The sequence below is a fragment of the Oncorhynchus gorbuscha genome, linkage group LG06 (genome assembly GCF_021184085.1).
Source record: "Oncorhynchus gorbuscha isolate QuinsamMale2020 ecotype Even-year linkage group LG06, OgorEven_v1.0, whole genome shotgun sequence".
Lineage (NCBI taxonomy): Eukaryota > Metazoa > Chordata > Actinopteri > Salmoniformes > Salmonidae > Oncorhynchus > Oncorhynchus gorbuscha.
In genome coordinates, this window is record NC_060178.1 from 74,988,983 (window position 1) to 75,005,221 (window position 16,239).

At 42.2% G+C, this 16,239-nt stretch overlaps 1 protein-coding gene across 1 annotated transcript in view; it reads right to left on the reverse strand.

Annotated features, from left to right (window-relative positions):
* LOC124038324 (anaphase-promoting complex subunit 1-like) overlaps window positions 1-15,412 on the reverse strand; it is a 64,202-nt gene extending 48,790 nt beyond the window's left edge. Inside the window, 13 exon segments of the mRNA XM_046354058.1 lie at window positions 275-365; window positions 475-570; window positions 7,371-7,580; window positions 7,813-8,033; window positions 11,094-11,239; window positions 11,467-11,540; window positions 11,658-11,740; window positions 12,595-12,695; window positions 13,568-13,610; window positions 13,794-13,955; window positions 14,212-14,448; window positions 14,546-14,637; window positions 15,203-15,412. Coding sequence (XP_046210014.1) covers window positions 275-365; window positions 475-570; window positions 7,371-7,580; window positions 7,813-8,033; window positions 11,094-11,239; window positions 11,467-11,540; window positions 11,658-11,740; window positions 12,595-12,695; window positions 13,568-13,610; window positions 13,794-13,955; window positions 14,212-14,424 — 1,440 coding nt within the window. The 5' untranslated portion in view covers window positions 14,425-14,448; window positions 14,546-14,637; window positions 15,203-15,412.
* Window positions 15,413-16,239: the final 827 nt, after the last annotated feature.

Here is a 16,239-nt window from a genome sequence, read left to right on the forward strand (position 1 = left end):
GGGGGAAGGAAACTATTTAATACATTTTAGAATAAGGCTGTAAGGTAACAAAATGTGGGAAAAATGTGCTGTATGGACACAGCAACACACCATTTTACACCATGCAGAATAAAGCAGTCAATAAGATAGGACCTTGACCATCATTTAAAGTATAGTATGCTTTTGATTAGTAGAGGATTAAGATCTAGCCTAAAATAGCTCAATTGTGTCCTGAGAGACGTAGAATCGTTGCCACCGCTAAGGGAAACGCAAAGCAATTAGTCAAATTGACTACCTGTAATGGTGCTGCGTCTTTTGCAGGGATAGTGGCAACAGATGCAAAGATAAGTTGGGAAGGATTGTTGCTCTCAATGAATTTTACACATCTGTGAAGATAAACAAATCAACATGTGAGAGAGTGATTGACTGAGACTGAGAAAGAAAGACAGAGATAGGACACTGAAAGCTACAAAGATAAGATACGTGTTCCCTGACCTGAGCTGTTGGTGGGACTCCACGAGGAAGCACAGGTACTTGTTCTCACACAAGTCAGAGGTGATGAACACCTTAGAGGCCTGGCAGCTCATCTCCCTGTAGAAGCAGAGTGTTGTTAACCTCTCTCTCAGACACACAGCATCACCTTTAAACACCATAACCTGCTTCTACACCTGCATTGCTTGCTGTTTGGGGTTTTAGGCTGAGTTTCTGTACAGCACTTTGAGATATCAGCTGATGTAAGAAGGTCTATATAAATAAATGGTTTTTGATTAAAACAGCCATATATTTACTGTTCAATGATTTTTAATCTTCACCTTGTCAAATGGATATTTGCTGTGTATATGTATGTACATTTATTCAGCACATTATTCAGCACATTGTGATATAAAATTTTATCGGCCCCTATTGGCCGACCCCCATTATGGCCGCACATGGAGTTGTGACAGTCTGATTAGGTTATAGATCATGGAGTCTACAGTCTTCAAAACTGGATAATAATTGCCTTATATGCTTCAAAATAAAGGTGAATGAATAATATTGTTTGTCCTCCCTCTCAAAGCTGTGATTGAGAATAACCTATGCCTAGGCTAAACACTTTCATTCTTGTTATTTTTTAAAGAGTCAACTTCAGCACAACACCTTCTCAGGCTAGACTATTTGGGAAATATGCTACTGTTCATAAAAGCTTTAAGACACGTTAAAGTTATGATAGACCTAGGAGGAGGATAGGTTATTGGCCATTTGGTTTTCAACTTTACATGGAGGACATTTTTTCCCGGGCCCGCATAGAACATTTCTAAACTGATGAAACTTCATAGGCTATTGATACGATTTTATCCCTTTCATTGTTATTATCCTGACTACCTTATGTTTTTAGGCTATTCAAACAACTTTTTGACATGGAACTCTGTTACGTTCATTGTTTGAGCAGGAGAAAGACATGCATAAAAACAATGAAAGCATAGCCTATAGCCCAAAGTCACATTCCTAACGTATCAAATGGAGAGAAGGGAACATAGGCTACGTTTTTTTTAAACAACTTGACAAGATAGTTAAGGAGTGTCCATTATAAAAACCAATACAAATGTTTAGGCTATAAGGCTATATATAGCCTGAGGCCCATGCATCTGACAGAGAAAGACAAACAATATTTTCTGGACATTTTGTGCTGCTTTGGTGGAATTCTCTGCTCTGTCTGGCCTCCATTCTGCTCTTGCGTTCTGTATAGAACATATTTATTGAAATGGGCTATAGCGAATAGGCAAATTACTGAGAACGTCACTTCTGTGCTTCCCTGCTGTGCAATGCAAGACTCCGTTCTTTACTGCGTCAGTCAGTCAAGTTCAAATAGGCTAAACCATTGTTGCATCACAATTGTCATCTTAGACGATGGCAATCAATCATCGACAATAGATAACATCATAATATAGCCCAACCCCAAAAACACAGTGACATGGAAAGATCAGCAGTGTCTCACTGACATAAATAGTGATTAACATTATTTATTTATTTTCCGCAATGTTATAATGGGACGATCTATCTATATATATGACTTCAAAATATGGTATTTTTCATCCTAGAGCTTGTTCCTCCTCTTCTTTACAAATAGTGAGCCAAAATGTTTTCAGCTCTTTTATTTTCAAGACTGATCAGAACTCATATTTTCATGCTCTCGTCTCTCTGCAGCAGATACAGTTGAAGTCACAAGTTTACATACACCTTAGCCAAATACATTTAAACTCAGTTTCACAATTCCTGACATTTAATCCTAGTAAAAATTCCCTGTCTTAGGTAAGTTAGGATCACCAGTTTATTTTTATTATATATTTTTTCACCTTTATTTAACCAGGTAGGCAAGTTGAGAACAAGTTCTCATTTGCAACTGCGACCTGGCCAAGATAAAGCATAGCAGTGTGAACAGACAACAGAGTTACACATGAAGTAAACAATTAACAAGTCAATAACACAGTAGAAAAAAAGGGGAGTCTATACACAATGTGTGCAAAAGGCATGAGGAGGTAGGCGAATAATTACAATTTTGCAGATTAGCACTGGAGTGATAAATGATCAGATGGTCATGTACAGGTAGAGATATTGGTGTGCAAAAGAGCAGAAAACTAAATAAATAAAAACAGTGTGGGGATGAGGTAGGTGAAAATGGGTGGGCTATTTACCAATAGACTATGTACAGCTGCAGCGATCGGTTAGCTGCTCAGATAGCTGATGTTTGAAGTTGGTGAGGGAGATAAGTCTCCAACTTCAGCATTTTTGCAATTCTTTCCAGTCACAGGCAGCAGAGTACTGGAACGAAAGGCGGCCAAATGAGGTGTTGGCTTTAGGGATGATCAGTGAGATACACCTGCTGGAGCGCGTGCTACGGATGGATGTTGCCATCGCGACCAGTGAACTGAGATAAGGCGGAGCTTTACCTAGCATGGACTTGTAGATGACCTGGAGCCAGTGGGTCTGGCGACGAATATGTAGCGAGGGCCTGCCGACTAGAGCATACAAGCCGCAGTGGTGGGTGGTATAAGGTGCTTTAGTGACAAAACGGATGGCACTGTGATAAACTGCATCCAGTTTGCTGAGTAGAGTGTTGGAAGCAATTTTGTAGATGACGTCGCCGAAGTCGAGGATCGGTAGGATAGGCAGTTTTACTAGGGTAAGCTTGGCGGCGTGAGTGAAGGAGGCTTTGTTGCGGAATAGAAAGCAGACTCTTGATTTGATTTTCGATTGGAGATGCTTGATATGAGTCTGGAAGGAGAGTTTGCAGTCTAGCCAGACACCTAGGTACTTATAGATGTCCACATATTCAAGGTCGGAACCATCCAGGGTGGTGATGCTAGTCGGGCATGCGGGTGCAGGCAGCGATCGGTTGAAAAGCATGCATTTGGTTTTACTAGCGTTTAAGAGCAGTTGGAGGCCACGGAAGGAGTGTTGTATGGCATTGAAGCTCGTTTGGAGGTTAGATAGCACAGTGTCCAAGGATGGGCCGGAAGTATATAGAATGGTGTCGTCTGCGTAGAGATGGATCAGGGAATCGCCCGCAGCAAGAGCAACATCATTGATATATACAGAGAAAAGAGTCGGCCCGAGAATTGAACCCTGTGGCACCCCCGTAGAGACTGCCAGAAGACCGGACAGCATGCCCTCCGATTTGACACACTGAACTCTGTCTGCAAAGTAATTGGTGAACCAGGCAAGGCAGTCATCCCAAAAACCGAGGCTACTGAGTCTGCCGATAAGAATATGGTGATTGACAGAGTCGAAAGCCTTGGCACGGTCGATGAAGACGGCTGCACAGTACTGTCTTTTATCGATGGCGGTTATGATATCTTTTAGTACCTTGAGTGTGGCTGAGATGCACCCGTGACCGGCTCGGAAACCAGATTGCACAGCGGAGAAGTTACGGTGGGATTCGAGATGGTCAGTGACCTGTTTGTTGACTTGGCTTTCGAAGACCTTAGATAGGCAGGGCAGGATGGATATAGATCTATAACAGTTTGGGTCCAGGGTTTCTCCCCCTTTGAAGAGGGGGATGACTGCGGCAGCTTTCCAATCCTTGGGGATCTCAGACGATATGAAAGAGGTTGAACAGGCTGGTAATAGGGGTTGCGACAATGGCGGCGGATAGTTTCAGAAATAGAGGGTCCAGATTGTCAAGCCCAGCTGATTTATACGGGCCCAGGTTTTGCAGCTCTTTCAGAACATCTGCTATCTGGATTTGGGTAAAGGAGAACCTGGAGAGGCTTGGGGGGGAGCTGTTGGCCGATGTTGGAGTAGCCAGGCGGAAGGCTTGGCCAGCCGTTGAGAAATGCTTGTTGAAGTTTTCGATAATTACATTTACATTTAAGTAATTTAGCAGACGCTCTTATCCAGAGCGACTTACAAATCATGGATTTATCGGTGGTGACCGTGTTACCTAGCCTCAGTGCAGTGGGCAGCTGGGAGGAGGTGCTCTTGTTCTCCATGGACTTCACAGTGTCCCAGAACTTTTTCGAGTTGGAGCTACAGGATGCAAACTTCTCCCTGAAGAAGCTGGCCTTAGCTTTCCTGACTAACTGAGTGTATTGGTTCCTGACTTCCCTGAACAGTTGCATATCGTGGGGACTATTCGATGCTATTGCAGTCTGCCACAGGATGTTTTTGTGCTGGTCGAGGGAAGTCAGGTCTGGAGTGAACCAAGGGCTGTATCTGCTTCTGCATTTTTTGAACGGAGCATGCTTATCTAAAATGGTGAGGAAGTTACTTTTAAAGAATGACCAGGCATCCTCAAATGACGGGATGAGGTCAATGTCCTTCCAGGATACCCGGGCCAGGTCGATTAGAAAGGCCTGCTCACAGGGAGCGTTTGACAGTGATGAGGGGTGGTCGTTTGACTGCAGCTCCGTAGCGGATACAGGCAATGAGGCAGTGATCGCTGAGATCCTGGTTGAAGAAAGCGGAGGTGTATTTGGAGGGCCAGTTGGTCAGGATGACGTATATGAGGGTGCCCTTGCTTACAGAGTTAGGGTTGTACCTGGTGGGTTCCTTGATGATTTGTGTGAGATTGAGGGCATCTAGCTTAGATTGTAGGACTGCCGGGGTGTTAAGCATATCCCAGTTTAGGTCACCTAACAGAACAAACTCTGAAGCTAGATGGGGGGCGATCAATTCACAAATGGTGTCCAGGGCACAGCTGGGAGCTGAGGGGGGGTCGGTAGCAGGCGGCAACAGTGTGAGACTTATTTCTGGAGAGAGTAATTTTCAAAATTAGTAGTTCGAAGTGTTTGGGTATGGACCTGGAAAGTATGACATTACTTTGCAGGCTATCTCTGCAGTAGACTGCAACTCCTCCCCCTTTGGCAGTTCTATCTTGACGGAAGATGTTATAGTTGGGTATGGAAATCTCTGAATTTTTGGTGGCCTTCCTGAGCCAGGATTCAGACACGGCAAGGACATCAGGGTTAGCAGAGTGTGCTAAAGCAGTGAGTAAAACAAACTTAGGGAGGAGGTTTCTGATGTTGACATGCATGAAACCAAGGCTTTTTCGATCACAGAAGTCAAAACATAAGGGTGCCTGGGGACATGCAGGGCCTGGGTTTACCTCCACATCACCCGCGGAACAGAGAAGGAGTAGTATGAGGTTGTGGCTAAAGGCTATCAAAACTGGTCGCCGAGAGCATTGGGGACAGAGAATAAGAGGAGCAGGTTTCTGGGCATGGTAGAATATATTCAGGGCATAATGCGCAGACAGGGGTATGGTGGGGTGCGGGTACAGCGGAGGTAAGCCCAGGCACTGGGTGATGATGAGAGAATGTGAAATGTCAGAATAATAGTAGAGAAAGTGATGTATTTATTTCATCACATGCCCAGTGGGTCAGAAGTTGACATAGTCAATTAGTATTTGGTAGCATTGCCTTTAAACATGTTTAACTTGGGTCAAATGTTTCAGGTAGCCTTCCACAAGCTTCCCACAATAAGTTAGGGGAATTTTGGCCCATTCCTCCTGACAGAGCAGGTGTAACTGAGTCAGGTTTGTAGGCCTTAAGCCATGACTGTTGTCCTTAAGCAATTTTGCCACAACTTTGGAAGTATACTTAGGGTCATTGTCCATTTGGAAGACCCATTTGCGACCAAGCTTTAACTTCCTGACTGATGTCTTGAGATTTTGCTTCAATATATCCACAATTTTCCTCCCTCATGATGCCATCTATTTTGTGAAGTGCACCAGTCCCTCCTGCAGCAAAGCACCCCCACAACATGATGCTGCCACCCCCATGCTACACAGTTGGGATGGTGTTAAACTTTTGTTATTGACCAAATACTTATTTTCCACCATAATTTGCAAATAAATTCATTAAAAATCCTATAATGTGATTTTCTGGATTTTTTTCTCTCTAATTTTTGTCATAGTTGAAGTGTACCTATGACGAAAATTACAGGCCTCATCTTTTTAAGTGGGAGAACTTGCAATTGGTGGCTGACTAAATACTTTTTTGTCCCACTGTATGTCGATATAGGACTCGTTTTACTGTGGATATAGATACTTTTGTACCTGTTTCCTCCAGCATCTTCACAAGGTCCTTTGCTGCTGTTCTGGGATTGATTTGCACTTTTCGCACCAAAGTACCTTCATCTCTAGGAGACAGAACGCGTCTCCTTCCTGAGCGGTATGACGGCTGCGTGGTCGCATGGTGTTTATACTTGCGTATTAACGTTTGTACAGGTGAACGTGGTACCTTAAGGCATTTGGAAATTGCTCCAAAGGATGAACCAGACTTGGAGGTCTACAATGGTTTTTCTGAGGTCATGGCTGATTTCTTTTGATTTTGATTTCCCTTGATGTCAAGCAAAGAGGCACTGTGGTTGAAGGTAGGCCTTGAAATACATCCACAGGTACACCTCCAATTGATGTCAATTAGCATATCAGAAGCTTCTAAAACCATGACATCATTTTCTGGAATTGTCCAAGCTGTTTAAAGGCACAGTCAACTTCGTGTATGTCAACTTCCTACCCACTGGAATTGTGAATTAATGTCTGTAAACAATTGTTGGAAAAAGTACTTGTGCCATGCACGAAGTAGATGTCCTAACAAACTTGCCAAAACTATAGTTTGTTAACAAGAAATTTGTAGAGTGGTTGAAAATCGAGTTTTAATGACTCCAACCTAAGTGTATGTAAACTTCCAACTTCAACTGTATATAGTGAGCAACATGTTTGAAACATCAAATTGCAATATCCAATTTCAATACATATGCAATAGTGAAAATCACAATACATATTGTATCAGCACCTAAGTATCGTGCTATCGTATCGTCAGGTCCCTGGCAATTCCCAGCTCTAATTATAAACTAGCAGTGGTTCAACCAACTAGACCACAGAGCAGGATTTGTGAATGTCGGACACTGACCTGTGGGAGGAAGCAGTCTCACTCCACAGCTGCTCGATGCATAGGTCAGGCACTATGGGCTCCATCTCCGGGACCAGCACAGACTCATTGGCCGTGCTGTTGGGCGAGGGCAGGAAGCTGTGCCCTCTGGGGGACGATGAGTGGTACGACATGTTAAACCGTGCCGCGACCGAAAAGGAGGGGGCCGCCATGCCAGGGGAGTGGGACCGGCTACAGACGTGTCAGAAGAGCGCAGATGAATGGTTGGTTATGGTCCATAGTGTGGTGGTTGTAAATGAGTCATGAGCTTTTGAGAATGAATGTTTGACGGAAACTGTGTATAACCCTGTGGGACGGCAGAGATCCTGTTTACTGTATTTACATCCTCTTTGGGTATTTGACTCAAAGACTGCACTCTGTAGCGTTCCAGAACCACAACTGAAGATGCCTGGTATAAACTCACCTGAGTGCAGCCATGCTGGAGATGCTGGGTGAATGTGTCCGTGAGTGGAGGCCTGGTGATGAGGTCATCCTGTTTTGGTTGTGCAAGGCGTGGCAATGAAAGGGTGAACCAGGCGAGTCCATCCTGGAGACATTCCTCAGGTGTGTGGTCAGAAAGCTGGGCGGCATCAGGCCTTGGGGCGTGTCTACCTGCTCCGGACACTTCAGCACTGTGGACTGCTCCTGTGGGACAGAGTTAAAGGTGAAAGGTTCAACTCAAATGATATACAGGCAACAGATTCTGTTCCAACCCCCCCAGACACAACAATGATCAAACTAGCAATATAGATCAGTCTGACGTGGTCCTCCTGATGGTGCACAAACAAAAAGGGGCAGGGTCCGGGTGCCATTTGTCACACAGTTTGGTTGCTATAGTTCAGGTCAGAGTTGGAATATTTGTTACATTGTATTTTTTACCCCCATTTGGTCCGGTTGGTTTCCTTTGTCAAAATAACTAAACAAAATCATGTATACATGCAAGTCATTTATTGGACAAAAATGCTCACCTTAAATCCATCTATGATGTTATACTCCATGATTAGACTGAGTGTCAAATATTGACACATTTTTACTTTTGTTGGTCTTCCAACAACATAAACAGTAAATAGGGGAGACCAGGGTGGTTGTTCCATAGGCTGGCTTTCAGAGTACTTAAGGCTCACACACGAATGTGGACCTAGCGTTCGTCTGCCAATCACTCATCGTGTTTTAGGGACTACTCGCTGTAGACGTATGGCTGTAAACTTTTTTCACGTGATTCTAAAATGTTAAAAATCGGTGCTCACTTGGTTCGCTAAATTGGGTTCAGAGGTGCTAAATACACTCGGCCATAAAACACAATCTCTGTGTCTGAGCTCTTAATCTATTACTCCCAATCCAGAGTGTGCTGTGTAGCCTAATAATGTTTAAGACAAAAATGTGTGACTACTTTGCAAGAGGTCATCCAACTGGTCAATTCATGTCAGCATCTCAAATCATTGAGGTTAGGGGAATTAGTGTGTTTTAATAGGAGGTGAAAGTAAAAATATTATATTTTTTTTGTCACAATTTCAAACAGTCCATTTATATTTTCCAACGGGGCTATACATTTGGGTTTTTTGCCCCCCTCACCTGAGTAGCCTCGTTTCACTGCCAGAAATCAAATTAAACCATCTAGTGTTCAGAGAAATAACAACACAATGTCAAATACAGGTAACCTAGTCAAATAATTAACATCCAATCACAGCAACCGTTACTCTCTTGCGGAAATTCCACTAACGGTCCGTATGTAGCCAAACGTAGCTGCTGATCATTCCATTTGCTCAAAAATGGATAAATGGTGAAAAAAACGTAAGGCCCACGTCCATAAAGACATATAACAGCTCCACTGGTAGTACTGCTGCTACCAGCAGTACTACACCTGCACCTGTCAAGTTCTTCTGCTTCCACGACCACACATCCAATGCTAGCATCAGTTATTCTAAATTTGTTGTTAACCCAGCTAACATGGAAACTGGCAGTTGTGAATCTGATGCAGCCAAAGAGCTACTGCCCCCTTAAACGGTAAAGCACCGAACAGACAGGGACGTTGGACCATCAAAGAGGCACAAATATGATAACTACATTGATTTGGGGTTTACTTGTATTGTGAGTAGTGCCTCGATGAAACCTCCATACTTGCGCAGACATTTAGAAACAAAACATGCCAATTTGAAAAATAAGCCTCGGGAGTTTGAGCGAGAATTAAGATGACTTTCAAGTAGTAAGACAAGTATAAAAGCAACATCCCATTAATAAGAAGAGGCTATAGTTAGGCAAGTCGGTTAAGACATCTATCTACTGTGCATGGCACAAGTTATTTTTCCAACAATTGTTTACAGACAGATTATTTCACTGTATCACAATTCCAGTGGGTCAGAAGTTTACATACACTGAATAGCTTGGAAAATTCCAGAAATTGATTTCATGGCTTTAGAAGCTTCTGATCTATATACACAGTAAAACAAGTCCTATATCAACAAAACTTGAAAGGCCGCTCATCAAGGAAGAAGCCACTGCTCTAAAACAGCCCTAAAAAAGCTAGACTACAGTTTGCAACTGCACATGGGGACAAACATTGTACTTTTTGGAGAAATGTCCTCTGGTATGATGAAAGAAAAACAGAACTGTTTGGCCATAATGACCATCGTTATGTTTGGAGGAAAAAGGTGGAGGATTGCAAGCTGAAGAACACCAACCCAACCGTGAAGCATGGGGGTGGCAGCATCATGTTGTGGCGGTGCTTTGCTGCAGGAGGGACTGGTTCACTTCACAAAATAGATGGCATCATGAGGGAGGAAAATTATGTGGATATATTGAAGCAACATCTCAAGACATCAGTCAGGAAGTTAAAGCTTGGGCACAAATGGGTCTTCCAAATGGACAATGACCCCAAGCATACTTCCAAAGTTGTGGCAAAATGGCTTTAAGGACAGCAAAGTCAAGGTATTGGAGTGGCCATCACAAAGCCCTGACCTCAATCCTAGAAGCTTGTGGAAGGCTACCCGAAACATTTGACGCAAGTTAAACATTTTAAAGGCAATGCTACCAAATACTAATTGAGTATATGTAAACTTCTGACCCTCTGGGAATGTGATGAAAGATAGAAATCACTCTACTATTCTGACATTTCACATTCTTAAAATAAAGTGGTGATCCTAACTGACCTAAGACAGGGAATTTTACTAGGATTAAATGTCAGGAATTGTAAAAAAAAACGGAGTTTAAATGTAGTTGGCTAAGGTGTATGTAAACATCCGACTTCAACTGTATTTGTGCCCTGGTCCTATAAGAGAGCTGTTTGTCACTTCCCACGAGCAGAGTTTTGACAAAAACTCACACTCATTATTATGTTTAATAAATGTATCGTGTAGTGTGTGGCAGGCTTACAATGATGGCAAAAAATACATTTGAGAGTGCGCTGACGCTGGTGCTAGAAGGGGTATGCAGCTGGAGGTTGACTGTTTGAAGGGGTACGGGACTATAAAAAGTTTGGGAACCACTGGTGTAAGGAAACCAATGTGTCATTTTGTAATTATCCCTGGCCCGAGTCGGACCAATTTAAATCCACCCTTAGGGGTCGTAGATAGGCCTTTGAGTATTCACTCTTGCTATGATGAGAATTATTTACCAATTCCATTGATGCCATAAACATTACATTTTCTACAACTGGAAAAACCAGTAATGGAACAGTAATAACAGCGTTGTTCTTGCATGTTATCTTACATCTGGAGTGACTTTGCGCAGCGCCCACACAGAGTGTATGCACTGCACGGTGTCGTATGTCATGACTATGGAGGGCTCGCAGTTGGAGAAGACAATTTTCATGGTGCTGTCAGAGACGTACTGCACACGTGCAGCCTCGAACAGACCTGCCAGAGACACAGGAGATGAGCAATTAACAAGCCATAATGGGGCCAGCAATTAAGGTACCGGTAGTCAGCTAACAGGGCAGCCAAGGAGTGCAAGAGGGCCAACAATATGCTGGCTTCAACATCCATTATAGTTTATTTGTATGGTGTTTTCCGCCATGCTCTTAGTAAACACAATGTCAAAGAAATTGTGACAATTTCTATGTATGCGTGTTTGAGAGTCTCACCTGTAGGCCTGCACACCACTGGGGCAATCTCATCCAGAGGGTGCAGCATGCTGAATACTGTGGGAAGAGGTTCCCTGAAAACAGAGAAACAAACAGTGGCATGTTCAAAACAACCTCTACTGACACACTAGCATGAACCAAAATATATCAGAAACAGCAGGATGTGTGCATTACAGGTTTCTGCTGTGTACCTGGGAGGACTCTGAGAAGCATCAGGTGCAGAGTTTTTGCGTTCTAACAGCAGACCAAACTTAGTAGGCCACAGATTAGAGACCTGTAAAAAAAACAAGAGTCACAGGACTTAATTTCATGAAATTCTATCAAGGTGATGTTGAAGAAAAATTTGATAAACATGATTTGTCAACACTTGAATGGCTCACTAAAGAAACAGGCAGTTTGCATTTTCATTGTAACTCGTGGGAAAAGAAACATGCCCCTATTTACAGTAGAATAATGGTGGAGTCTGGCGGCTAGTGAGTCATGTCTTATCAAATACAACTTTACTGGTTACAAAATGTTTTTTTTTATGCATCCACCAATACAAATCTGGTCCCAATCAACATCAGCTAAATTATCTACCAAGAAGCAACGTAATTTACCCTGCATGTCACAACGTAGACTGACGCAGTGTTTTTCCCGCAAATCACCAGAAAAACAAAACCAAATTCAAATCATATCAAGTGGACTTCGATGTGAAAAAGAATCACACATAAATGCAGAGGCAGTTAATTGCATGGTGGTGTTTTTCATTGTAATCTGAAGCCTCTTGTCAGCTGTCAGTGAGCCAAATCCCCCATTACCATTGGTTAAAAAGACAATGGACTGGTCCTGGAGAATATCAATAACTGTGTAAGCAACAATAATTACTGTCCATATCTGCTGGTTCTCCTTAAGGGATTCTAACAGTGAAATTAAAACAGCCAGGTCTGGGAGACATATTTTACAAAATGTACAAATAAGGATTTTTCTAACAAATGTTCAAAGTAAATCACATTTCATCACAAGTAGTACATCACCAAATTCAACACGTAATGAACACCATGAAACGTCAAATGACAGATCATCCAGCGATGATAGCACACATTTTAGACAATGTAACAGCATACCAATCAGTGATGAGGAACTCACCTGAAAGGGTAGAGGGGAGATAAAGTCCTTCCCTGTCACACTGTGCACATTCACGCAGCTGCTCTGGACAATACACACGGTCTTCTCCAAAATCTCCTGCTCTGGAATACAATAGAGCAAATTAACCTCTTCACAACATTACTGAGACATTTATTTTTATTTTTGTAATTCAAAAGTTTGGACACACCTACTCATTCAAGAGCCCGCAGAAGACCCAGAGTTACTTCTCCTGCAGAGGATAAGTTCATTCGAGTTATCAGACTCAGAAATTGCAGCCCAAATAAATGCTTCAGAGTTCAAGTAAGAGGCCTTCATGGTCCAAATGCTGCAAAGAAGCCACTACTAAAGGACACCAGTAAGAAGAAGAGACTAGCTTGGGCCAAAAAACACGAGCAATGGACATTAGACCGGTGAAAATCTGTCATTTGGTCTGATGAGGCCAAATTATAGATTTTGTGAAACGCAGAGTATGTTAACGGATTATCTCCGCATGTGTGGTTTCCACTGAGGCTGTGTGAGGGCTATTTCACCAAGAAGGCGAGTAATGCATCAGGTGACCTGGCCTCCACAATCACCCGACCTCAACCCAATTAAGATGGTTTGGGATGAATTGGACAGCAGAGTGAAGGAAAAGCAGCCAACAAGTGCTCATCATATGTGGGAACTCTTTCAAGACTGTTGGAAAAGCATTCCAGGTAAAGCTGGTTGAGTGTGCAAAGCTGTCATAGAGGCAAAGGGTGGCTACTTTGAAAAATCTCAAATATATTTTGATTTGTTTAACACTTTTTGGTTGCTACATGATTCCATGTGTTATTTTGATGTCTTCGCTATTATTATACAATGTAGAAAATAGTCCATATAAAGAAACGATGTTGAATGAGTAGGTGTGTCCAAACTTTTGACTGGTAGTGTACATCAATGAGCTCTAGAATTTAATGGAAATAAATTGAGGATGTGGCATCGGCCTACTTACCATCTTTCTTCTTTTGTGGAATACCAAAGTTACACCATAATGCCTGAAAAGGGAGGGAGAGAGATATTACTGGATATACATCCTGAAAAATAAGTATTTATTGATAAGCTGACTAATTTCTTAATGTTGACGATGACAACAGACATGCCATATAATGTACACACAGTATGTAGGTATGCATGCATGTTTAATATGACATGTTTAGTTTGATCTGGAACAGGATTACCTGTTGTACTGGACTGTCCACTGTAAAAGCTTTATAGACATGGGAGGCTTGACTCTTGCTCCCTTTGCTCCATATGACCATGTTTCCTGCTGCATAGAGCTCCTCATCATACTCCATCTCATCACTGTCCACACTGGAACCCTTTCTCAGCAACCAGCATTCCTGCAAACAGACACACAATAGTGAAAACAATCTCCTTACTCGGCTTATGTATCAAACAGATACAGCACACAAGAGAAAGCGCTTTAAAGAAAAGTATGCACCTGAAACCATAAGCCGAGTAAGGAGATCTTACTTGAACCAAAACAAAGCTATCTGAAAAACATGTTATTTATCCCAGATATAGCTATACATATTTATCAGTAACACACTGTAAATCTGAAAGAAGATGACCAAGAGTCCCCCCTCCCAGTCTTACCCTCTTCTTCTCCTGTAGAGTGACCTCCTGGAGGGAGCCCACCAGTCCGGCTGCTCCATCTGAGGACCATAGCTCAGAGGCTGGCTGCAACTGCCGGAGCTGCAGGTTCACAGCGTTTGGGTGGTTCTTGCAGTGCTCACGGCCAAATGGGCCAAACGACTGCAATTCCCCTGCGGCTATCATTGTGGCTCTCTCTTCATAGACGTTCGACATGAGTTCCAGATATCAGCATTATTTCTGAGCGAGAGAGAGATAGTGTATGTTACTGCATGAATTCAAATACATTATAAACATCTGACAGTACATCACTTAGCGATATCCTGGTACACTTCACCTGTAGAATGCTGTGAAATACTTCGAAAATCCAATGAGACCAGTGATGAGGCAGAGTGTTCACCAGACTGAAGGGATGCTCAGGTCTGGAAACTTGAGTGAAATGACATGACAACACGTTGGTCAGAGTCAAGAAGTTATACTAACGTTAGTTGGGCAGCTCATTGTGAGTTGTTTATTTTGGTAGCCAACTCAACTGCTAACTTAGGTAGAACATGCTCAACGGCAGACACGTAGCTAACTATAACAACTTACTAATTATAGCTAGATAACTATTAAAATACTGCAGCTAGCAATAGCCTGGAAGGTAAGAAAATAATTGTAGCTAGCTACTGTCTGTAGTCATCATTATTTTTGTTGTATCACGACTTAAGCTAACTTGCTAGCAAGCCATTGGCTTGAAGCTAGGCTAGCCGGTTAACTATTTCAGTAGCAAAACGTTCAGCATGAAAGACTCACGTCATAACAGATTGCTAATATTAGCTGGACACATTGCGTAAACTTCAAATACACATATAAATAACGTTGAGTGTCGCGTCTTTGTGTCTGGCTAACTAGCTAGCAACCAGGTTTAGATTAGCATACTGTCATACATGCTGTGTCAAGCTGGCTAGCTAACGTTAGCTAGCTAGCATACTACCGTGGCACAGGCGCGAACCTGATAAAAAGGAATAGTCTGGCTCTTGTCTCGCAGTCCTTGTCTTTTCTTTATATGACTCTTCCTCGAGTACCACCTAGTCAGTGTTGTCAACATAAAAACACCTTAAAGCAACACATAAAATAAGAATACAGCTAGCTACATCAGTTTTTCAAATGTGCGCGGACATCTTGCTGTCCCGAGATTCTTCTCCTCACTTTATCAACCAATCAAGTACGATGAAGGAAAGTGACGTGGTTATATTTCCATATTTATATTTTAAGCAATAGATACATTGTAGCCAGAGAGAATGTACAAAGTATATGAAGCCTGTTTGACTGTGGAACATACACTATATATACACGAAAGTATGTGGACATCCCTTCAAATGAGTGGATTCGGCAGGCGTATAAAGACGTATAAAATCGAGCACACGGCCATGCAATCTCCATAGACAAACATTGGCATTAGAATGGCCTTACTGAAGAGCTAACTGACTTTCAACGTGGCACCATCATAGGATGCCACCTTTAATTTTTTTTATTTACCCTTTATTTAAAATTTTGCCTTAAATGACATTTATCTGCCTGTAGCTCAAATCCAGAAGCAAAGATATGCATACTCTTGATACCATTTGAAAGGAAAGTTTGTGGAAATGTGAAATTAATGATGGAGAATATAACACATTAGATCTCGTTAAAGATAATACAAAGAAAAAAACATGTGTTTTTTGTACCATATTCTTTGAAATGCAAGAGAAAGGCCATAATGTATTAATCCAGCCCAGGCGCAATTTAGATTTTGCCCACTAGATGACAGCAGTGTATGTGCAAAGTTTTAGACTGATCCAATGAACCATTGCATACCTGTTTAAAATGTTGTATCAAGATTGCCCAAATGTGCCTAATTTGTTTGTTAATACATAATTGTGCACTCTCCTCAAACAATAGCATAGTATCATTTCACTGTAATGGCTACTGTAAATTGGACAGTGCAGTTAGGCTAACAAGAATTTAAGCTTTCTGCCCATATCAGATTTGTCTATGTCCTGGGATTTT